The sequence below is a fragment of the Bombus affinis genome, chromosome 5, assembly GCF_024516045.1.
Source record: "Bombus affinis isolate iyBomAffi1 chromosome 5, iyBomAffi1.2, whole genome shotgun sequence".
NCBI lineage: Eukaryota > Metazoa > Arthropoda > Insecta > Hymenoptera > Apidae > Bombus > Bombus affinis.
This window is the reverse complement of record NC_066348.1, coordinates 12742861-12769263: the sequence shown is the minus strand read 5'-3', so window position 1 is coordinate 12769263 and position 26403 is coordinate 12742861. Positions and strand designations below refer to the sequence as shown.

Below are 26403 nucleotides of genomic sequence, written 5' to 3'. Positions count from 1 at the left end.
ATGTGTTCAGACACGGCACGTGCGCCGCGTGAACGGAAAATCAGGCCGAACGATTAGAGCAGAGCTCGTTGGAACGCCGACGGAAATTCTTCATCGGTGTAGCTTTGGTATAAACGTGCAACCGGATCGCATACCGAAATCATATGCTCTCAAGTCGGAAAAGGCAAGATTAAAGAAAGAAAGAGACGGAGGAGCAACAAGAGAGAGAAGAAAGAGAGCGAAGCCGGAGAAAAAAAGAAGGAAACTCGACGAGGGCGTTAACGTGGCCCAAAGAAAACGCTGGTAAACGAAAACACGAAGAGGGAGAGTCTCGTTGGTGGTCGTTCGCGTTCGTAGCATACGGCGTTCCCTTCGACGGAATACTTTTTTCTCCTCGAAGCATCGTCGTACTTTCCTTTTCGTTCTGGTGTAGGGTGCCGTGAAATCGGACTGCAGAACTTCTTTGAATCAGCAACCCGGTGACGAGAGGGTGATACAAATTTTAATAAGCGAGGTATCTCGAATAGTAATGCGGAAAAAATCATTTTCACCTCTTCAAATGCCGCCGCATCCGCCCTGTTAGTTCGTCACGCATAATTTTGTCGCTTTTATCGCGAGAACAATTAACATCTGCATTTCAAAGGAATATATCGGAATTTTCATAGGGTACTAACGATTACTTAACGAATACTGTGCTCCAATGTTTTCGTTAGTTGGTATACACAGCAGCATATGTACTGCGTATTTAACGGGACAGAAATACGTTATACAAATGGGTTAGAAATTATTTATCGAGTGAAAGTACGCAACGAAGAATAGATGCTCCCGTAGGAATAAAATAAGAGGAAAACATCGGAGAAAAGGAAAGGGAAGACGTCGGAGGCAAAACCCATGAGACACACAGCGTTCGCGAAACTAACTAAGAAGTAACTCGTGGAAACGTAAAATGTATGGTTTGTCTGCAGCAAGTTAACAACACTGGGTGCATCGGTCGTGGTCGCGTCATCAGTGAACGGTAAATATTTGGTTAAAACGATGACGTCGGCACGTAGGTACTCAAAGAAGCGCCGGCTTTTTCCCAATTCTCCTACACGCGCCATTATTCAGCCAGATTTCTTATCCCCTTTGTTGATGAATCAACCAATAAAAGCGCCGCTTTCCTGGAAACCAGGACCAAAAGAATTCGTTTGTCCTCGTTTTGGAATGTTTTCATTGAAATGTCAGCGAATACGTGGAATCTATCTGCTCTCTCTCGAGGGGAAACTAAATTTGACGAACATAAACGTAGATGTTCGTTAAATTAAAATTAAAATCAATTGAAATTTATTCTATTACGGAAATATTGCACCTGCGTGCGTATAGAATTTTGCAAACGTTCAGCGAGTAGCGTAGCATACCAGCTAACAAAGGACAAGGACAAGTACAGTGCAAGGACAGTATTTCACAGGTTAAAATTGTAATTTATAATCTTGCTGAACAACGATAATAATTAATTCTCGAATAATTTTTACGGTATCGTAGACGTGCTGTTTCAGAAACCAGCCCTTGATGCGTTCATCTTTTTAACGAAATATCTATTTCAGCTCACGCCACTTGGACAAGCATTGATTAATATACATGATATGCGTATGAACGCGTTGTTAAGCCTCTATTTTACAGGATATGCGTAAGCTGCGATTATTTTCAAGCCTCAGGATAAATTGTCCCAACAAGACGCGTTAATCGCCGACCTCCTTTTACGACTAGATTAAAAATTTGAAATGGCACGGTTATGCCCGTATTATAATGCATAAAGGATGGCCAGATGTTTATTGGAACTGTATTTGTACTGATAAGCGAGATACATCCCGAACGTTCCCTCAGGATATACGAGGATACGAGAGTCGTGTCGACTGGACGATATTGCTCGTAAGAATCCATACAGAACCGGTTATTCTCCTTAAAAATGAATCATCTACCCACACGTTCGAAACTGCGCTCAGATAACGTAGATATAAATACGAGCACCGTGGATCGTTGATTTAGCTTTTAATATTAAATTAAATACTTCTATTCAGTTTCTATTTAGTTAACACGAGAAAACACGAACAAATGAAATGATAGGAAAACGAGTAAATACGACTACCACACGCATGCTTCGTTTCAAACTATATAATTTTTATCTTTTATTTTCATCTGCTTGTACGCAATACACTTTTCTCCTTTCACGGTATGTTCGGAAAAGATAAGACAAGGCTACCATTTCTCGACAGTGTTTAAAATACTTACTCCTATATTTAACTTAATGGAGTTTACCTCTACACAAGGAAAGAATAATTACATCTTCCATACGCCGACAAATTTTTTAAAGGAAATTTGTCTTCCATAGTGTTTATAGCCTATATGTATATGCTTAATTATATATTATGTAGATTAAATTTTTCAAGTTTCACTACAGTATCGTAATTACTATTTAATCGGTAAATTTAACATCGCAGTAGATCCGGACATTAGTCAGACATAATACTTCGCCAACTTTTACTACGACACTTTCTTATCTATATGGATATTTGTTCGGCTTACCGGATGTATTCATTACCATCTAATGGCAAAATCCGCAATCGCTTAATTGCCAACCCAATAGAAGAATACTTAGCGTACCTATAACGACGACGATAGTTTTGACGATTAGCACTAAAGCAATCAGCGTAGATAGCGTAAGAAACGAGCTAACAAATAATTCGTAACCTGTTTTAAGCGAAAGCGAAAGTATTCCGACGCCACAGATAAAAAATGTAAAATTGGTCGAGCAGTCGGCGTTAACGTTTCACGGGTCTTCAGTGCCCGCTTTTTCTGTTTCACCGTAATACTTCGCTGTATCGATATCGTTGGTATCTATCCAAACGAGATATTCTATGAATTCAGTAGTCGGCCGATACATCACGAGCCCGAGCAAATATCGACGGAAGAATGGTTTTCAAATCATTCGTATTCTGTGAAAGAGAAACGACGCGGCGGCCCATCGAGATTTACGGGCTTTTCTCTGCCGTAGATTCGTTGGGCGCAACAGCGTGTGAGATTTGTAGCGTGATATATCGGCGGTAGAAGGTCGACTGATCAAAAAAAATTGAAATCCTTTCCGCGAGCTGGGCCTGCGATAGTAGGGACGCTGGATCCGCGTCAAACGAAAGAAAAAGCGTTTCAATCTTACGAAGAAGGCCGGGATAGAGCGTTTCGCGAATATTTACGAGGGTAATATCAGGAATTAATGTCCCCGGCTGGTGTTGCGAACGGCAGCGCCATTGCTCTCACGTTTTGCAATTTCTGCCGACTTGTCTGCAACCGGCCGACATATTAATATGGCAAGATATGACGTGCCTCGGCTGTAAACATCATCTTTACGATGTCTTTGTCCCTCGTTTGTAAGCAAAAGACGTTTCTTCGAATGGTGGTAAGTCATCGAAAATATTATTAAGCTCGGAGCATCGAGTATCAGGAACTAAGGGCGTAAAACTTCTAAGCTTGCGCTTAGCGAAGTACACCCTTACGCGGATATCGGCAAGTGTCGCGAACCTAACGAGATAGAACGGTATTTGAAAGCTCTAAGCGGCTTAAACAGAGTTCGACGGTCAAATGCGACAACTATAGACACTTGATTGGAAGCTCGATTGCGACTCTCTACGACATTAATCGCTCGCTAATTGACATTTCTATTCAGACGTATAATATATAGAACGATAGGAAAAGAGTTCTTAACTTCAAAGGTGGATCGCTACTCCGGATAAAAGAAAATGTCGTAGTGAATATCAGTTGAAAGATTAATGCTTGTGCGGTTACGAATAGACCGTACATTGTCGTGAGAATCTTAAAAGTGGAAAAATGCGCAGAATGCAAACAATTTGAAAAATGGTGTAAGATATGCAGAATATAGTAGTCTCTATTGATATTTAGCGAGAAAAACAATTTTCTAACCAGGTTTCATCTTCTCGATTATATTCGTAAAAATGTGAATTTCCATAAAATCCCGTAGCCTATTTATAAATAATACACCTATTTCTGACCCGTAAATTTAAAAACGCGCAGAAAAAATTTGTCATGAAATTTACAGCTATGCTACTTGCCGCGATTTCACGCTCAACTCACCTCGTCACGCGACACACGAAACAACGGCGATGAGTCGTCATATGCCGAAATAAAATCTATTAATTAGCAAACTTGTTATCGACTCGATACGCTGCTCATTTAGTTCTACAAGTTGTTAACGCGACTGGTCGATCACGTTTCAAGAATTTCATATGCAACTCGCATGAACGGGCACGCACACAAACGCTGCTTGTGTTTCGTGCAGTTGCACGATATTGACACGTCGCGGAGACAATTAATGCAGACACAGGCATGTAGATACGCATGCACCCGTATACGTAGCTACGGGCAAAGGGGAAGGGGGTTCCGTTAATTACTCAAGCTTCTGGCTTCCATATCCGATGGGAGACCCTCGAGGATCGATATCCGATTTCTCATCCCTGCTACTTCAAGCGTCAAGCACGCACTTCCGAAAAGTGATAGGATTCTTGGAAAATGTAACGAGATTCTTATCTCCGATACCATGAACACGTATCGAAGCGACGTACATATGCTACGCGATACGCGTATGACGAAACGCATGCACGATACGTTTACAAACTACACGTGCAACTCAAATTGATTAATTAGAACGTATCGTTAAGACGAATATTTTCACATAGCCCTGATAAATTCCGAGTTTATATTTAAAATGGAGTGTCCTATGCCTTTCACGTTATTAACCCATAATTTGTTTATACGATTAAACATTTAACCACTGGAATTTCTCCGTTCCAATGATACTCAACATCTCTGGCTATCCATAGAGATTTTCCACAGCGATAATATATCGACTAGATCTAATATCTCTTACGAAACACGTAATAGCACGGTAGATAATAGCTGCTTAAAAAGCGAGCTTCTAAATTTCCTATTCAAACGAAAAATACTTCACCTCGGAGCTGTGTTTGTCGGCAGGGAAAAATCGCGAAGAATACTGCCTTCGCCAGCGAGCTGTTTTCAGCGCTCTCGTGGCGTGGCATACGTAACGTCGATCGCCCATAAAAAATCGAGATTGTTAACGAGTTAACGGCGATAAATAACAGAGTTGGACGGCGGAGCAGCGCGTAAAATTACTGTTTTACCTGAACGAGACGAGTAGTCTGGAGACTGGAGAGGCGTAGCTGCGAGGTGAGTTCGTGAAAGCGCGAACGACGCAGGTACCCCACCTCGAAGCCCGATCGTGTCTTCGTGGCCAGATCTAATTGGTCGTTGGATTCAAAAAATCGGCGCGGATCGAGCCCGCTAGTTTCGAAGCAATTAGAAGGAATGTCGCCGGGTGCCGTGGCGTCGATAGGCATCTGGCGCAGCTTTTATCTACCCGAGAGTCCAACCTAACCCCGGTGTTCTGCGCTTAGGCAAAAGTGCCGTTAGAAACTCTCCTCTCCTATGTGCTTAACTATATCGGACTATGGCGCGCCATTTACGTGGATAGTTCTGCACCTAGCGCAGATAACCGTAGCCAGAGGTCGGTCAACCGATGTCACGGACTGATTCAACTAATTGCCATACTTTCCACCGTGTCTTCCTTCCTCGTTTTGTACTTTGGCCCCCTTCTTAATCGCGCCGCCGACTTTCATATTTTCCTGTACAAAATCGCGGATGGAATTTGTATTTTGTTGGAGGTTTGTCATAAGCAGATTCTTAATGCGATAAGAAAAACGCAACGCGATAGTTGACGTGGCTCACCGAAAATAAGAGAACGAGCAGATGTACGTGTTAATCGCGTAAGTAGAGAAGACGAAGAAGAATAAGAATGAACAGAAGTTGGATCTTTTAACGGATTTAATTTTAAGGAATCTGAGAATTACGAAGAATCGACGATCGCATGGAAAGTCGATAGTGTTCGTTTCCGAATATAAATATTTTATGAAAAATAAAAAATCGATCCATCGCTTGTATGTTTAATTTATCTGGCGTTTCTCATATTTGATTCCTTTTTCTCTTTTTCTTTTCTTTTGAAAAATTAGAATATAAATAACACTTGTTAATTACAGATTCAACCGGTTCGCGTGAAACCTGAACCGCATTTAGCAAAGTTTTTCTAATAATTAAGGTATCGTGTTGAACAGGATTTCCGGCTATATTTTCATATATGTATATCGGCAGCCATTTCTATGCTGTTCGAGATTTTCGCATTTTAGGAACCGACATAAATGTATATTATAAATAAACTCAATTCGTATTTAGTATATTTAACGCGACTGAATAGTTCGCGTGAATGAATCTGGTAATTTATACACGGTATTAGGGGTAATTGCATGCTTAACCAGTTCTTTTGAGGACCAGTTTGCAACGACAGTGAAAGCCCCACACAGAAAACCTCGTTGGAAGTTGCCACGATCTTTAGGCGGATGATTTTTCAACCGTGTAGGAACGATAAACCGTATACAAATGCAAATTGCGGCAACGTGCACAGAAATTTTACCTACCAAAAGCGATCATTCTTGCTAGATATCGCTTGCAATAATATTTGCAATTTGTTAAGGAAATATAGCTCGAGTAAAAAGAATTCGAAAAGTATCATATTTATGCATCTATATTCAAAATTGATGATCATTGTTACGAGGCAATAAGATTTGAAATGGTATATTTTAAAACATGGAATATATAATCCAACGTTTCAGATATCGCTGCAAGAGCATCTTTCAGAATATATGCATGTGCGCGTGCGTGTGTGTGTACTACGCTTCTGAAAGGTTAAACTAATAAAAGAGGTAAGTGCTTTCCCAAATAAAATGTCGGTAACATTTGTCTTACCCTAATTCGATTTGCTCATAAAGAAAGTCAAATATACAATAAGTTAACGAAATAAGGCTTGTACGTTGCTGGACAGAAATTTGCATGAAAATGTAGCTAAACTGAATATCTCAACAGAAATATCTGCTTAAAATCCGAGGAAAGGCTCTGATGTATTCACCGGCATGGTAGAAGCAAAGGAGCATAAGATCGTTAAGTTTGAATAAAATTACCATATTAAATAAGCTGAAAATTAAGATGTAAATTATAGCGAAAAATAATTATGGAAAAATAAAAAAAAGAACAAAAGATAAACGAGGTATACAACTATGGTATACTTAGAAAAATAATAAACGCTTGATCATCCGTTGAAGTAATTCATCTGCAATTAAATGAACGTAAGAGAAACAGCATAACGTTGTGATATAAATCTGCGTCAAGTAGTAAGGTATATAAGAGAAGGTTCGCGTGACAAGCGTGTTACTCGAATGGTTCGCGTGAATAGCTAATTCATTCGTGGTATTAGGAAATGTTGTGTGTCATCGGTGGATACGAGCCAAATGTAAAGTTATTTTGAAATTAACTAAAGACGTCAATTTCGTATAAAGGATTGCGCGTTTACACATTTGCGAAGAAGATCGGTTTAAGTGCAACGACCTGATAAGTGGAGATTACGCGGAAACCGTTCAGTTTTATCTAAAATAATAAATTTCGTTGTTCTTAGGAAGCACATGGAATCGATAATAAGATCGAGCTACCGTAGAATAAAAAAATAACGCACGCGGCCATCGTCGTTAATTATGGATCGTTAATTAAAAAGATTAGCCACTAAAGTTATCGATCAAAGAGATATAGTAAAATCGTTAGCTATACGAATTTTGCCGACGCGTTAAGAGACATATCGTACGTATGAAAATATGAATAATTTTAACCACGTTTTTAGTTTCTTTGGCAAGTCAGATACACAAAATTCGACAGGTGTGCGCAGTCTTTCGTGACTGGCTGCATAGCGAAACCGCATAGAACGAGGTAAAAGTATAAATGGGTTTCGATGCACGCCAGACACTCGTGTTTAAGACTTCCACGTATCAAGAGCGTGCATCTCAGGATCCCGATGATTTACGCGAAAAAGCCTCGATAATTAATTCGAAGTGGAATAATTACTCTTCGCGAGGAGGCTATAAGACCGATTCTCGAGTGGTTGAAAGGAGCACGAGGAGAAAGTACGTTAAGCCGAAGGAGCCGTTGCACGTTGTTCCAGAGCACGAGATAAATTTAGATAATCTCGAGAAAAAGGACGGTGTTCTACCAGGAAGGCCGACGCACTATTCCACGCGGACGATATTATTATCACAAGCGTCCAGAGCACCGCTTATTATTCCCCACGTTGAGAAACGCAAGGACGCGGGACAAGCGTTTATTACACGCGGGTGTATTCAGCCTTCCGATGACTAACGTCGCTTAATATACATCGCCATTTGGCAAAAGAAAACTGCCTTCTGATCGAGCAATATTTTTCCTTTCCGAATATTTTTTTAGGTATTAAAAGGTCGCGTAAATTGAACGGAACTCGCGAGCAATATCGAGTTAACGAAATCCAGCTGAGACCTTTTCCAAGAATCGCTTCGACTCGAATAAAAACAATCATCGATTGCCTATAATCATCGAACTCATAAATATTGTTTCGTCTTGCGAAAATAATCGAGTTGAAGAAACTGTACGCGATCTATAACGCGAGATCGCGAACGAAAAAATCTCTACGAGAATTAATTACAAGCTTATTACGTTCTTACCTAATAACGAAACACGAAACAAGCCCACGTATTTAGCGTTTATATTTTCGTTTTCTTGTCCAAAAGAAATATGAATTTCTATAAAAATCCACAGTCATAAACGTAACAACAAGTCGGTCCAGTTAAGCAAGAATATATCGGTACTGTTAGATGTAATTTCGATCTATTTATAAAACTGGTTACAAAAAGCATTAATTTTCATCAGAAAGACATCGCGTCCACGATCTTGCGTTGCGCACTGTAATTTTCTCGTGACTGTCGACCGACTCACGTGATATTACCGCCTTTTCATCATAGCCAAGATAATTTTGAAGAAACATTAAAGTAACATCGATAAGTGAATATCGTTGGAAAAAAATTGCCGGTCGTACGCGTTTCACGTGTAACAGGATGCAAAGGCTTTGATTTAAGGAACGGCAAATACCTAAGTGAACCAGGGAACAAAAAGGTTGGTCGGCCGCGAGTTCTCAGGGCACGGCCGGATCTTCGCTTCGAAACGATCGAACGCCGCTCTTTGTTCGCGACAAGAGACCGTCGAAAGGTTACACTTAATTATGACATTCGGGGAGGCACGTTTCGCCAGCGGGAAGTGACTTTCCCTCGAGTGTTTGTGTTACGAAGAATACGTTCGAGTAACAGTTTTATCACGTGTACACTTACGATATATACTTTCGGCAAAGTAATCGACAAATATACACGGAATTTCTAAAATATTGCAAATCCATTTAAAATATTTGGTGATCTTGTTCGTTCATGCTACTTGTTAGATTACCTTGTTCTTATAAACTTTTATTTAACATCCCTACTATATCGAAACGTATTAAAATCGATACTATTTTAACAGTAATCACAGGTTTGATTAAAACTTTCTGCAAATTATACGAGTGGTTTGTAACGAATAAAATTTTGTCATTATTAATCGATTACTTGAATCGATTCGAATCGTAATTAAATTTGTATAATACAATTGTGCGGATAATTAAATATAAAGGCAAGAAGTCAGAGGGTCTAAAGGATCGTTCAGTCTCTTCGCGTTGACCAAAATAATCGAGTCCTTTTGTTCGATGAGCCTCGTGCGACATATTCAAATGTTGCGTAACACGAGGACCATGCGTTTTAATTACAAGCTCTCCATCCGCTCTTCTAACGAGTCGTGTCAAATCAGCGAAACAGAGTTCGCAGCGTTTTCCGAACATCGCGTACCGATCGGCTTTCGTTGAAAAGCAGGAAATTCAAAGGCGAAACGGTAGAGAGGCAACGGTGACATTGCATTGAGCGCCGCGTAATCGTCGGATCGATCTTTCGACGTCGAACTACGCACTTTAACGAGGCGATTGCTAACAGAAGCGAAAACGTACTCGAGAATCTATTTCTGCGACCATTCACATCGAAAACATGGACTCACGCTCGTCTCTCGGATGTCTTTGAACTCGTTCGCTAAATAAAGAGAATTTCAGCTAACAAACGAAGGGAAAGGGAGACGACGACGACGGCGAAACGAAGGGAGAGGAACGATGGGCCCCGCGTGAAATAATCGCACGAGTCGCGAATAATAAATCAAACGGGTCGACTTACAGGCGTAGTCGGTGAAAAAGGAGAGACGAAAGGGCAAGGAAAAAGGAAATACGCGAGAAAGAAAGAGAAAGTATCTCTTCGGTATCGCGACCCGTGCTGTGCCACGTGCTTCGCGAATAACCGACCCGTGCTCAGCTTCTTTTTTTGTTTTCTTTGCCCTTTTTCCCCTGTTCCACTAGTTTCTTCCGTTTCTTGTTTCCTTTAATACGCCACGATACACTTTATTCTCTCCTACATTTTTCGTTAGATGATTAATCTTTCGGTCGAACGTTCCTTCCGTTTCATAAATCTTGCGAGAACGTTCGTTCGACGATCGGTAGATACCGGCAGCTTTGTCGCTAATCGATATTCCTCTGTTACAAAGCGCAGCTACGTATACGAGACGAACGATGCGATGCGATTGTAATTACCGCGATACGATTTATTGATACTTACGTCGACGTTTCTCATTTTATCAGCCTTAAATATCTGCCAGTCCTTTAAATTCTTCCTATTTTACATACGGCTCGTTCAACGACCGACTATATACAAACTTACTATCGTCTCACTGTCCGAAACAGACATATCTTTCGCGACCAGACTGGTTCGTTAAAATACCATCGATCGTATTTTAATAGATCGTTATCCGATATTCGTATACTTGTATTTTAATTCTAGATTTTTAATCACGTATTTAACTAAAAATGGTGCACTACCGTTCCGCAAGAACCGTTTGATTCGCATCTGTTTGACACATCGCAACGAGCACAAAGCAACGGAACACTTGGCCGAGCTATACGGGCAAAAATATCGAGGTTGCAAAGCGAAACACGAATTTTGTACGCGAGCATTGTGTATCGGCGTTATCACGTCCGCGGGTACGCGACGAAGGTCGTGTTACAAAATATGAAACTCCATTGATTCCGGGGAGGACACATGAACCAGAACAAAGGCAGCCATTTAATAGGAACTTGATGCATTTGAATTGCACAGAAATCGAGTTGCTTCGCGTGGAGCGAAGTTTATTCGAAAGGCGTCGTGCCAACAGACCGGTTCTCCCACGGAACAGCCAGGACTTCGTTTACGACAGAATTTCGCAAAACCGATTTTTTAGCTCCATTGTGTGATACACCGTCGGAGCATTGGCTCGACGAGTTAGCTTCATCTGGCAAAAATAATATAAATACGACGTTTGTCTATGCCTTTCGCTCTTTAAAAGGAAACTTTGGTTTTCGTCGATCGAATGCCAGGTGCGTAGAATTCGAGGGCCGTGGGATTCGTGGTCCCTAAAAATTATTAGGGTCTCCCCAGCTCGTCCCTTCTAATGCCGCCTAAGCTTTTTTTCACCCCCGAATTCGGCTCGTAACAGAATCCTCTTCCTAAGCTGCTATAACGTTAACGTTTTGATCGAACGTACAAGTTATTTTTATTATTATTATTATTATTATTATCACTATCATCCCCATCATCGTCGTTATTATTGTCATCATTATTATTCTTATTCTTATTATTATTATTATTATTATTTTCGACGATATACTTTGGTTCAGATTTATATCGATGTTTATACGTTTATATAAATATCGATCGACATTTGTATCGATTAACAATTCTTCGTTAAACAAAAATTTTTGTAGATAGGTATAGCAATGATCGAAGCAATTTCGACATAACGTTATTGTTCGTATTACGCGTATTATACGAGCACCACGAGAACACCAGAAGTAGCGCAACATTGTTTCGAATAGATAACGGAACATTACCGTCGACGAACGATTTGTTATACACGCGACAGAAGTCGTTTCACGCGTGTTACGAGACAGATATTTTTCCGAAGAGGCGTAAGAATACGTAGCTGGTTGATCGACGTAACTAAAACTATAGCGTTGCATTGAAACGAATGTCCTTTGTAAAGCAAGAAATCGATCAAAGGACGAAATTAATTTTAGATTATAGTTCGTTCTACGCCACTTCATTTTACCCGCACATACTGTATGCGGAATATTCTTAATCCAAACTGGATTTTCACGTTTCAAGATTTGTTCGGTAATGGGATATCGATCGCCGGAGAATATTCAATGTCTGTCCTATCCTTCTATTAACGATGATTTGCAACGCGAATACTGACAGCGGACATTGGCGTCGATCGACAGAAAGATGCTTTTTGTTAAGAAATAACAGTATAGAAGTTTCTTCCCTTTTTTTGTCGCTCGTGTGAAACGCCGGTGATCTACAATTGGAAAGATGCCGTGACAGAATGTTCTCATCGAATCGCGTGTTCGCGTCGGAGGTTCTCGTACAGAAGGTGTCGAGGTGCGACCTGCAGTCAAGGCCTAACCGGTCTTCGGGGCCCCGTGGCGATGGCCACTCGGAACACGAGGCGGGGTATCTGGTTTTGAATTTTTTCTTTCTCAATATAGATCGTGACCGAGCATGTCTTATTCGTCTGTATCGCGTAATTATACACGCCGGTTGATTCTTATTTTTACAGTTCTTTCCGTTCGCTCTCCTCTAAGATCACTTAGCTCTACGAGAATGCTTCTCGATACTCGAAATTTTAGTTGCTACCGATTCCTATATTTTGTTACTCGAGTTACTCTGTTATCTGCTGTTACTCGAGCGAAAAATTATAGGCAATGCGAAGAATCGATGAACTGTTATCGTATAAACCCGCGATTTACGACTGGCGTGTCGCAAGAATTTTTCAAACGCGCAATACCCGACTGTTTAGTCAGAGACACTGACATTTTCTCCATCGGATGATCAAGTAAAAAGCACGTATCCGTGTCGTCCGGTGTGAACACTCCGCGTTGAAGCAAATACAACGTATCTCGTGGGTGAGGTGGAATTTTGGTAATTAGTTTACGCGTTGCGAGATAGAAAAGCTTGAAAATCATCGGTACAAACTATTTGACTTCCGACGAATCCAGACAAATGGAATTCAAACGGAGTATTCTTTACGAGGAGCAGGTCGTTTTCCTCCTTGTCATAATAAATTCAGCATGCTGCAATTCGCGTAAATGTTAGTCGTAAAACGTTTAACGTTCGAAGGCTATAGTTAATCCGAGCCACAAGACGTATTCGTTGCCGTGATACGGGTAGATCGTGAAATCCAGAAGCCGCGTGGAAACATAGAACACACTTCAGCTTGCAAGGCGGTCATCGTGAAAGTTCAATCCGCAAACTAAGTATGTATTATACATACGTAAGATCGCATGGTAATCTATTCGGTCGAGGAAGAATCGCGTTAGCTGATCGTGAGTCGAAGCGAACAAAGATATTTAAACACGTCGTACATAATTTATTTGGAATCCGGCTTGGTTGGAATTCACGAAGAAAAATCGGAGGAAACGCGAGGAGGGAGGTGGGAAAGATTCGCAAACGAAATAACCGGTTTTCGGTTGGTGGAAGTATCGGGAGAAGTGGCGGCGAAAGGGTCGAGAAACTGAAATCGAATCACGAAGAACGATACCTGTGCGCTTCCGGTGAATTTGGCAAGCTGCGTGCCTTCCTGCTGGCCCCGCCGCTACTTCCGCTGTTTCCCATTTTGCAGCGATTTCCAGGCTAGTTTGGTCGTGTCTCCGCGCGATCCGAAATAGTAGCACTTCTTGCGTGCACTGACACTTCTGACGGTCAAAAGTGTCCCGATGAATCAACCGGTAGACGCGACGCGACGCAACGCAACGCGCTCGCTTTGGTAAATAAACAAATAGGTAGGGACAGCTTTTAGCAACGTTTCAACTTGCTCGAAAAACGAACGTTCGGTCGCGTCGCTCTTTGCCAAATTCTCTGTCGCGTGTCGCGTAGATCGATGAACGCGGAGGAAGAACGCGATCGAAAAGAGAATCGCGGCCAGTGATTCATTCGGTTGGTCGTTCGATATCGCTCGCGATATCTTTCGCTTTTAACTTCGATCTTTCGTTCAGGTTCGTCGAATCGACGATTCGCACGCTTACAATTTCTTCTTACACCGTTACACTATTGTTAGGCTTTATGATTCGTTTCCTGCATCTTGATTCATATACGTCGGCTGCGTTCGCGCAAATATACAGCACCGTTTGCCGCGATTAGTGGGATTCTCGCGAATCCATCATCGCCGTCCATTCGACCGTTGATAAACGATTTTACGACTTTAGCCGCGCTCGTAATTTATAATTACTCTCATCCGTAAATCTCTGGATGTAACGAATCGCATGGTCGGTGGAAGCTGGCGATCCTGCGGTTTCGCTCGAGTCGCTAATTCGAGAGAACCACCGACGACAACCGGTACATCTTTACCGATTTTCTCGAAGCGGTTACTATATTTATCTCTCGATGAACCGGTTATTAACGGAGCGATGTTGATTCCCTTAGCGACCAAGCAAACAACGTTTCAGGAAGCGTCGTTGCGCACGCAACCGTACATCGTTTCGCAGTTTGTTTGGCAAAAACCATCTCATTGTTTCTCGATCAGCCGCTACGAATCGATCGTCGAACCGTCGATCTCGTTGTCTCGTTGCAACCGTGAGAACCGCGAGCGAATCATCGCGCACATCGACCCAATATTCTCGAAACGAATCGACGTACGGATCCTTTTCGAAGGAAGCATATTTCTCGACGCGTTGTTTCGCTCTTCGTTTACGTGGGCCAGTTCTCTTGATTCGTACGATCCACGAACAGAAACAGGAATCGAAAGCGGTCGTCCCGAACGGAACCTCGTTCACTACACTACACTTCCACCGAAGCAACGACGATGCCTTATGGCGAGCTGTTCCACGGTCATACTGTGGCCATGGTGTGTAGGCATCGTTGATGGCCCGTTTCAAACTGAGGCCCGCCGAGAGAGAACCATTCCTGTTCCCATAGCACGTGGCTTCTCTCTTTCGCTCTCTCCCTCTCTCGCCCTTGCCCCCACTATTCATTCGAGCAATCCCCATCGCGTTCTCTCTCTCTCTCTCTCTCTCTCTCTCTCTCTCTCATTTTCTGTTCCCTGTTCTCTTCCCCGCTTCTGGTTACCCCAGACTCTCTCGTTCGTTCTTCCTCCCTTTCTCTTCTGGATCCCCATACAGATGCGATATACCTTCCCTTTAGCAGGGTCTCTGGTATACACGTTTCATCTCTTCTTCGCAATATTCCTATCTATCCGTTTCTCCTTCGTCCTCGCACCAAGCTTCTCCGTTCGTGTTCTCTCTATCTTCCGTTCTGTCTTCTTCTCTCCTTCCATTCTCCACCCTCTCTATTCTTCACGACGTGAAAGCCCAGGCTCGTCCCTCCTCGTCTGTTCGCTTTCACCCCCATGAACCCCTCTTCGTTCTTCGCCCTCGAATCGTCCGACGACCGCGTTTCACTCTCTTCGCCTTCCTATGTTGTTCCTCTCTCTCTCTCTTCCTCTCACTCTCCCTTTATCTTCTATACACCAGTACCCCACAGCCTCCGTGGATTTCCCCACTGCATCCGCGCGACCAATCGCACAGCACCACTTCCGTAAGAGCCGGCCAATCCCGCACGAGCGCTTACCATTCTGGATTTTTCAATCATTTTTATGATAATGCTGGCATAGCTGGAGCACGTGCACGCGCACAGTATTGTACCGAGACTCAACAATACACCCTGTGTACGCCAGTACGAGCCTCGTACGCAAAGAGTCGAGCGCGTGTCTCCTCTACTTGCACGCAAGCGTGTGTACAAATCGTATAAACGGTGCACGAGTAGCTTTCTACAGAGTGGCTCGAGAAGTCCACTTAATTACAGATTCGAACGTGTCGTACGGTTTCATGGGTTCGTACCGATAGCCGGCGACGATAGTTTGCATCCCTCCCATCCACGCATTGGTATCGTATATCGTAGCGGAGTAACACGGTCTCGCCAGACTAGCGAATTTTTCCTGATTAAATTAATCGATTATATCGATTATTTTTTTTTTCTGTCTGTGTGTGTGTTTTTAGAAGTACGGTATAGAATTATTAGTTTACGTTTCGGATACTTTAGTCGTTATACTAGATCCTCGCCAGCCTCTTAGCGTCAAAGAAACGTTAGGTCGATTAGGTTGATTAATAAGTTTCATGCAAGCTTGTTTGAAAGAGCAGATTATGTGTTTCGTATGCAAACATACCGCTCGAGAGTTCGTAAATGTTTGTAAATATAATAAGCGTGTAAATATATTGCCTTTGACAAGGAACTCACATACACGCGACCCTGCTGTATCGGGTCACGAGTTTGCATATTCCTGAATTACAAATACAAGATATCAAATTTTGCGCGAACGCAAAATTTGCCGCATCAGCGTTGTGCCAGGGTATTTGTCGTAAAAATGCGTCAAATTGACAAGCAACGACCGAGAGTTAGAAGTCGATGAACCGAAACTTGCGCGAATAACTTGCGCTTTTTCGTACCAGATGCTGGCAAATGAAATATTTGTAAATATTTAGAAAGTGTCGACCAAGTAGCAGAAAGATCAAAGAGTATACGGAAAAGACAGAATTTTTATTTAAGGAGCCTTCGTGACGGGTAAAATATATCGACTGGAAAATATGGAATAGAATTTTTTGGTTACCCGTTATATTCTCGTTATACGGGCCACAGCCATAATACACCCACGTTGGCTGGTTTGTGTTGCGGGGGGAGTTTCGATGTATACGTGTGGTTATATTGTGTGGCGAGCGTAACACAACGACCACGGTCTACACTCAGTCGTGGGCATAATGGAGCATTGTTAATATGTTAATGTCGAGCGTTCCTAAAGGTTCCGACGGTTTACGTTTCTCCATTCCGCTAAAGAATCGTTACACGGTCCATTAGACGACGAACCTCGCATTCCACTCGCCACGAATTTCCCTGCGGGATCCTTCTTCTTCCATTTTGCTCGAACGTTACGATTTTCCATTAATTCGTTTCAACTATCTTGCGCGTGTCGGCGCGAGTACAATTTTTCCGATGCGAACGAAAACAGAGAATTAAACGCTATTCTATTCGAACGCTATCGATTTTCCGATAAAGACGGAAATGCAAATTACGAGCGACGTCGTGGTACGAAGTTTCTTAAAACCGCCAGTTCGAAATATCGAGCGACTGTAGGAAAAATTGTCGCCGGGATACGTAACGAAGATTAATGTGGTCCCGTTCGTTCGGTGAAAAGCACAACCTCCGCGAAAAGTCTGCCCCGCGTAGGCGTGAGTTTGCGCGTGGGTTTAAAAATAACGACCTTGACAGTCGCGACTCACGGGGAACGCGAATTAAGAAAAACGGCGAGTCAGTGGGGCTCCTTGGTGTTCCCTGGCGAGAGAACGCCGCGAGAGCAATTAACCGCGGACGGGAGTAATTAAAATATTTGAAGGTCCGAAGAGGCCGCAATTACGTTACTACGCGAAATACAGCTGTGTAAAACACAGTCGCGCCACTTCCTGCATGTATATAGCGTGATATTCGCGTTCGTTCGGTGGTGCGAGCACGCGTACAGCTTGATTAACGCGGACGTTAATGAGCACGCCGTCAGGTCGTTCGTCTGACGGGACGTCGGTATCGATTCGAACTCGCCAAGAATAAAAGTACGATGAGATCTAAGTGCGCGAAAATTTTGCCGTAATGAGTGGAAGGCACGACACGAACGTTTACTTATCGCGATGTACGCCGATCGATATCGATGAGATGGAAATTGAAATTGAGATTGAACGCCGATGGTCACTGAAAATTTACCTCTCGACGCGAGAGAGTTCGATACAAATGTCTTTTACGCGATTTCTTGTCTTTTAAATTAACAAGGATGTAACTTTATAAATATAACGAATACTTTCGTGGTTTCGTGCTACAGTGACGTTTATAATGTGGAAATTGCTCGTCGTATTTCTCTTTAGCGATAAGAAAAGGAAACTACTGGTCGATCGTATCAGAAAATTCGGATGTACAGTTTACCTTGGAAACGAGGCTAAAAATCATTGGCGAAATCCCCATAAACGAAATGTATTCAATATCCAATGAAATCAGTTAAAAATATATTAAAGAACCACGTGCATTATCATTTTTAAAAGATATTCTTCCTTTGTATTTGATGGTAACGTTTCGATAATTCCGAATTTATCTGCAATCGATACGACACGCAGTTATCGACCGTTAGTGCAGGAAATCTAACTTATCCGTGGTAGATACAAACCACTGGCATTATCTACATTGACGGTCGGTAAGAAGGAATCTGCGTTGAAACTTACCTAGGCATGTCTTGAAGTTGTTTGGCTCTCTGCTTGTATCGCGAGAGGGCGAAAAGAAGGGCGAGGACCGGCCAGAGGGTTGATCCTGCAGCCAATTCGCCAGGATTCACGGAGCCCACGTCCGCCCCAAGAGCTCGGAGCGCTCCTACGCACAGGCTCACGTTCTCGACCTGCGCAACACACGTAAAACCTCGTCATCGATCACGCTATGAACCGATGTGTACTCGTGTACACCACGCGAATCGATCGAAAATTTCTTTTCTTTTTTTTCCTTCTTTTCAACAGATCCCCAAGGATATGCCCGTAGCTGGTCGGTGGCCTAAGTCGAAAGACAGTTGCGTAACGCGCGCTTTCAATTTAAATTCGCCTTATCCGATATTACATTTGGCGCGGTGAAGGATGTCGATGCAGAATTCGATCCAGTTGATGTTGAAACATTATCTACGACTGTGGTCTTATATTCCGTTCGTAATTGGATTCACAACTGCGAGAGAAAAGATCTCTGATGACTGACGCGACAGTTCAATGGGACTGAAATATCGGTTGACGCTCTAAGCTCTTTACTCCAAATGGATTCCGCTTCTTTCGTAGTTATCGGATTTCTTACTTCTTTCGCTAAATCGACGAAAGTACGTATGTAAAGCAGGGAAAGTAAAAAACGAAAGAAACCAAGTAATTAACAAAAAAAAAAAAAAAAAGTAGAATTTATGTTACATTAATTTATATACATACTTTTCTCGTGAAACTTAAGAAAGCGCGAGTATATTAAATAGAGAAAGCGAGATAAAATATGTAATTTATAATGGAAAAAGTGTACAATTTACGTTGCCTCGATTATCAACGATTCAAGCAAGAAACCAAGGATTAAAAATTAATCTATGTATTTCCACCGAAGCAAACTCTACTCGCACGATATTTACGAGTCGAATAACGATAGCAGCAAAAGCGTCAAACGTTCCATCTATTGGCTTGGCAATTAAGTGATTGCGGATTTTCTCAATACCATCTAATGACAAAATCCGCGATCACTTAGTTGCCAAGCCAATAGAATAGACGCAAACCACGCGAAAGGGGAAAGTGAGAGGAAAGTACGGGTTAACGTGGTCTCCTGGTGTCGTTTGGGAGCAATAGTCGAGAATCCAAGACACGGTAGACGTATCGAGGTGACTGGTGCATATCGGCATACATAGTTTCGAGGGTAGAGCAACGCGAGGAAGGTACAGGAGCGTGGTGTAGGTGTACATAAAGGACGCGGCAGCACGGTGTACATATACGACACAACGTTCTACGAAACGTGACCGCCGTGACCATGGCTACCTTGTGCTAGCACGCGTGCCGGCCTGCCTCTTTTGTTTCCATTGTTCTTAAGAGCCACGGCGGCTCCGGCTTTTACCCAGAAAACAAACCGTACTATACTGCACACGCTGCACACGGGGTGGTGAGAGGTATACACGAGCTATGGTAGAGAGAGAGATGACTCACCCGACAATACCCTGGGTGCCCACGCGTAGGTAACAACTAGATTGCCTGTGTGTTCGTGCGAGCTACATGCGACCAACAACGATGGGGTGCCATGCCCGCGGGCATCCGACAGAGAAACAGAATTCAGGAAAACCGTGAAAACGTGGATCGAGTAATTGACGGAACATGCTCTTACTTTTGCCTACCTTTTATTCCCATCTTATCCTTCTCTTTCGTAATTTTCATATATTTCCTTTTGCTATTTTTATGAAATTATAGACGCGTATATAATCGAGGAATCGATATGACAAAATTATGCAAAATTAACGGAAAATCTTTCGGGCTCTATCGAAAATTTATTTCACCTTTGACGTAATTATTATACGTAGATCGAGAAGGTTTTTCGTGCATTTACGAGAAATTTCAAGGTGTAAAAGAAGGGAGAACATCCAGGACTTTTGGTAGGCGAAACGAACGTCTATTTTAATTCTAGTCCTTTCGATATTTGTATGCGTAGCCATTTGCATAAGAATTCGTACGCGATGTACGTTTCCAAATTTCCATTTGTCGTTCTTTTTACATTCCCAATCGAGAGAAATACTTTCAACTATACGATGTTCAATGGCACAGAATTTCCAAGCGACGATGAATCATTAATCTTATAGCAACAAATAAATCAGACAGTGACGCGGTCTTTGATGGTGAGCAACCATTGAAACCTCGTTTCGGAGGAACGCACGTTCCCCAAACCCTTATCAGACTCCATTAACGACGAAGCTTTGAAATGAAATCTCAATCGAAAGTAAGACGCGACAAGATAAAGGGTTTCGAGCTTTTGTCGAAGTTGACGCAGACCTTTGTGAATACACGCGGTACAGATTCGCGTCGTCCACGAGATCGCAGCGCGACACATCGGAACCCTCTCGGAGCACTCACGGTTTATCCACGCGAGATGACAGCCGTAAATGGCGATGGCGCTTTTTAATGCATTTCTCTGTCTATGTCGTCGACCGTCTCCGTCGAACGTGTACTCGTGCGAACCTTCGACCGCGAAAGAAGAAAACGTTGCTCTTAAGGGAGACATCGTGCTTCCTAATAAAGGGTCGAAGGTGCATCCAACAGGTTGTTCTATTCTCAACGTTGATCGTTGGATATTTTCTTCGAATTCCTTCGATTTTACGAACTACCGCTTTTTAAATACGTGTATCACGCGCGATTCGAGAGGAATGGATAATTGTCGGGACGTTACTCTACGGATAAAGCGAAGATAAGTCGAAGATGTGAAATAAGATTTGTCTCGCTCGAAGTCTCGTTTTGGAGAAAATTTTGTCTCGAGAATGAAGCTCTGATTTATTTATTCTTGATTTTCGTCGTATTTCGAGCCACAGACTTTCCCTGATTTCGTCTGTACTGTGAATTTAAGCCCACGGTGTACGCGAATCACTTGGAAGCAATATCGACGAACTCAGTACATTGGAAAGCAGAGAAAAGCGACGATGATGTACTTTTTACGATGGGTAATTTTACGAAAGTAAGTTATTTGTTTCTAGAGAAATCGAACGCTACTCGTTTATTGTAATTTCGCTAACGTTATTAGTTGGAAACTTGTTGTACGAGAGAGGCCCAGATGATTGAAATCGTTTCGACGCATAGCTCGAATAGCTGACATATTTTTGGACGTACTTGCTCCAACTATGCCTAACTATAAAACCGAAGGAAAGCCGTGAAATGGTATTACGCGCGCTGTATTAAGAATAGCTTGCGCCATTCGTATGACGAATATCGATGGCGAGCAACGCAGGCCGAGTCAAAATTCCCATCGAATCACGCGTATCCAATTAACCGAGTCCATTGGTAGATGCAATCAACGGATCGACGAGGCTGCGTGTCCCTCAAATCGCCCGAATGGCGTGTACATTGAATCAGGTTTGTAATTCAGAAACCGTGCTCGAGGAAGGAGAACGGCTACAGAGCCAAAGATGGCAAGAGATGTCTCCTTATGGTAACGTCCTCGCCTCTCCGCTACACAACAAGGAAACGAAAAAGAAGAAACGTAAGAAACGTCTTCGAAGCCTGTCTCTCTTCGGCTTTCGATTTCATGCGTATCGCCAATCTACCGATTTCTTGTTACGTCTTGCGCGCTCGTTTACTCGATCCACGTTTTATTTATTTCCTATGGACCTTCCTATATCTGTTACTATATCTTTTATAAAACCATTTTCACGACTCTCGCGATTTAATTTACTATGATCGTCGAACATGGTCGATACGATGGTTTCTTAATTTATCAAACGGTTTTGTTGATTATTCTTAATCTTAATCTTCAAATAACATAATTTAATCTTAATTTATAACGATCGATCGAAACAGATTACGACGTTATCGCAGAAACAGATTTTCTTACGTCTTTCCACATCGAAAAATAAGAAATTGATACTATACCCTTGTCGATCGAGCTCATTTTACGTCATGAATATGCATATCGTATTTTAAATCTCAATTTCCAATCTGCCATTTTCATCAACGATCAAAGTCAAACATCGCCTTCGTTTAATTATACTTGATACGAACGAATCTCACGTTCGACATTCTTTTATCGTGGCACAACAAGAAGCTGACTCAACCAATTTTCCAACTGACCTTTTTCGTCTTTTTTTTTTTATTACAAGCAAGTTCATTACATACTTCAAATATGGGTTTATCGACACACCCTTATGGAGCGCACGCTTGGTATACCTACGCGTCGCGCGATCGTACGAGACAAAAGTCGAAGGAGCCGATTGCGCAAGAAACCGACGAGGAGGATCTGATATCTGACGTGAAGAACCGGTGTCGTCGGTTGGCGGCACCGGCGCTTCAGAAATCGAAACTCGCGGACAGATAATTTCATTTTTTCTCCTGTCCTTCCGTTTTTCGTTGAATGCATCTCGCGGATACGTGAGTGGAATAGAAATCTTCGTTGGAACGATAAGTGGTAGCCACGATCCACGTAAAAATCAGATTTACACGGATGATCGGTTGAGTCACATTGACAGACCAGTTTCCACTGTGATCTTCCTCGTTGATTTAATTGGAAGCTTATACACTGCGTTCACAAGGTTCCCGAGGTTTTGGCCCATTAAGGTGCAAGCAGCGAGATAACGCGTTAAAGTAAACGCAACGTCATCGATTCGGAATACGAACAAGATTTTCGTAATTGAAGTTTATCATAGCGTCGTATGTACTTCGAGTTTTATAAATCGTAGTGTCTAGATGGAACAAGATATAACGATCGTTCGAATTTCTTTTTGTAATCACACTCTTAAAAAGCAGAATTCAATGCAGAGTAACGGAGAAAAAGTTATAAATAAAACGTTGTTAATGCAACGTTGTCTCTTAATGGATCAACGAGTTATCGAAAAAGATGAGCGGAATATTCACTATGCTCTGTTATATTTGTATTTTCACAAAGTGTGACATGGAGATATCTCTTGTAAAATAAAGTGCTTCCTTAAATCGATAGCCTATCGTCAAAAATATTGCTTCACCGTTTAAAAATAATTTGTTGGGTATTTAATAAGAATTTGTTTAGAGATAAAAGTCTCACGGCATGATTGTTTCGACGATTATAAATATCAATTTTAAATATCAGCAGTTATATTATTTAGCGATCAACTTTAATAGATACTTAATACTCTTTGCTACATATTTAATTATTATATGGAGGTTTAAACGAGAATTGTTTCGTACGATCTCTGCACGAACCGTCCCTAACGTTTTCAACGTTGAAACGTCGTTTTCAACAGCCACAGGATTTCAACGATGAATTGCGCCGACAAGGTTTATGCCTTTGGCTGATCTCTCCTCTCGCGATGTCGCCTAAAGCTACACGTTACTTTCGAGGTTTCTTTGGTTCCGGATCAGAACACCCGTCAGTACCTGATTATTAGTGATGTGCCTGGTCCAATCGTAAAACATGTAGCAAAACTTCAATCACGAACGTCGTATTTTCTATGTAAAGACACGATTTATCGTGCTACTATAATCATTCCTGACACGTACATTAAACAAGCAGGAGAGTAACAATTTTATCCACTTCTTGCCTACTTGTAATAGAACAACGAAAAGTCTAACGTTATATAATTAAAAAAAATATAAATATTTGAATTTTTATAATTTGCAAATTTTGCCGCAGCTTATAGAACGTTTTGTAACGAGTAAAACACACGCTATTTTCGCGATGATAGATCGCGTGTGTACTGTGGCGTTTAAAGATGAAAATTACCAAAGTGACGGTCTTTTATTTGGCTGAACGCTATCACCGGGCCCAAGAGTTAACACAATGAACGTCTGAATTCGTAGTGTCCAGTTAACGCGATTAAATCGTGCGACGAATCGCTGAATAAGAAAACGTCCGGTGAGATGGAATAGAACGACTTGTAATGTAATTTAATGATACTTGCTGTACAGAGACCGGACAGTCTGACGATGGAATCTTACGTGTTTACTCTTTACGTATGAAAATTATATGATATTTCTTCTCTGAAAATGTAAATACGCGTCTCGCTATCCGATATTCAAATATCCTTTCAATATTCAAATACTCTTTATATCAGGGCTCAACGGAGAGATATATTTTGGTAGGACACAAAAAAGTGATCGAAGAAAGAAAGCTACAGTCACGATTAACCATACCACCAATTTTTTGCTTACACGAGAAGACTCTGCGAAAGACTTGAGATCGTTCTTGCAGAATAAGCAAACTTCTTGGAACAAAGTATCTGTTTAATATGTATATATATATATAACATATTTCCCTTATCTCTGTATCGAGGAAGAATTATATTAATTTACACTATATTATAGGAGTGCAATTTTATCGAGGACAAAATTATTAACGAACAAAGATATCAAAGAATAAATCAAAAATGAATTACCAATTTAAAAAATATGGGTTCCCATGAATAGCGCAAACAGACGATTAAAGAATAATACTTCGTGCTTCGTTAAATATCGTTTAATATGGAACGGCACGATACAATTCTCTTGATCCTTATCGAATAGAAGGAGAAATTTGCTTATCGATAGTCGTTCGTTAAAGTCTCTTATTTACGTTATCATTTTAATGGATCTGTTCGACTGTCAATTTTACCACTGACAAGACGATAGTACCGTTAAACCGAAACTCCCCGTAGCTTGTCGACGAAAAGGAAATATTGCTCTCTTTATACGCGTGTACGGTGCTGCAGTTATCAAGATATTTCAAGATGCAAAAGTTTCTTGTCCTTAACGTAACAAGTTCTTTTTCGTAATAGCCATCGGGCACTCGACGCGGTTACCTTTTCGAGCGCTCTGTGTTTTTAATCAAACTATAAATCACTTAAGTGCGCATCTCGCAACGTGACATAATTACGTCTTATGCAATGCCGCGTTAACGGTATATATTTGCGCGTGTAACAAATTTTATGAACATAAAGTATTATACCTGGTTCGTATACGCTGTACAGGTATAAGTGGTACAAGTCGAGATGCTAGTTACCAAGCGATATAAATTATGTACTGACAAATCGTTGACTGGAATAGCGATATATGTCATCTTCTCATCTCATAGAATTAATATACGAATCGTGGAACATTCGTTTTCTTATATTCGAACGTTCATTTAAAAATTCGCTATAATATGTTTAACAAAGTTGAACAAATTTATTACGCTAGTCGAGGATTCTTTTCTTGAATAATTCTCCACTTATCGCGTCACCTTCTTGTTTATCCAAGTGGTTGGTAAACTCTCACTCGACGATAGTAAAAAGACGATATTATAAAGTTCGGCAGTTGTAACTTTCCCGTTTTATTGACTCCATAAACGGAAGAAAAGTTGGCTGACGCGCAGGGACTACCCCTAATCTCGGTGCTTCGTGGTACACAAGAAGCCGATAGACCGATTATTTTTAGAGATGGCTCGTGCCTTCGGGACTTTCCTCGGTGCTAAACAGTCATCGCATTTATCTGTCGGATATAGGCCGGCTTTTCTTGTCACGGGCCATGTGCTTTTTCAAGTCGCTGTTGCATGCAGACCTTGTTTCATAATTACCGTGAGAGTAAGGAAGTGAAAAAGGGGAAGAGGAAACGCGAACGAACAGCACAGCGATCGCGGTTATTTCCTCTTTTTCTAAAAATATAACATCCAAGCTATCTAAGCTATACCCAGTGAAAACACTACAATTGTGATATACGATAAGCGTGGGTCAAACTGTGTCGTACCGTAGACTGTGTGGCAAAGTGCCTAAGGATCGATCGCAAGAGATCGGACGTTCATCCTAGTGTATTAACTACGATCTGGGGATAATTTTAAAAATATCCGCAGAAATTAGTATACGTGATGTCACGTAGAGATTTGGGCGTACGTTAGCACGTGGCAGAATAGTCTGTTGGCTGTCTCGAGTCTTCGAATGTACGTTACGATTGGAAGGAGAGAAAGAGAGAGAAGAAAGAGAGGGAGAGCTGTTGCAAAGTCATCGAAAAATCGTCGATGAGTTGCACTTGTTGAAGGAATTATGCGAACATAGTAGCTGCAAGAAAATACACAAAAAGATCCATTGTATACGTGGAAAGTATAA

At 41.7% G+C, this 26403-nt stretch overlaps 1 protein-coding gene across 6 annotated transcripts in view; it reads right to left on the bottom strand.

The window, feature by feature from the left end:
* Positions 1-26403, bottom strand: part of LOC126916905 (protein sickie) — a 190959-nt gene that overhangs the window by 100659 nt on the left and 63897 nt on the right. For 5 of the 6 annotated variants that reach the window (XM_050723180.1, XM_050723176.1, XM_050723177.1 and 2 more), the window contains one exon: positions 18347-18516. In XM_050723180.1, the coding sequence (XP_050579137.1) occupies positions 18347-18516 (170 nt within the window). Of the gene's footprint in view, positions 1-13638; positions 14968-18346; positions 18517-26403 lie in introns of those variants that run through there. The other variant, XM_050723181.1, reaches the window with a different exon arrangement.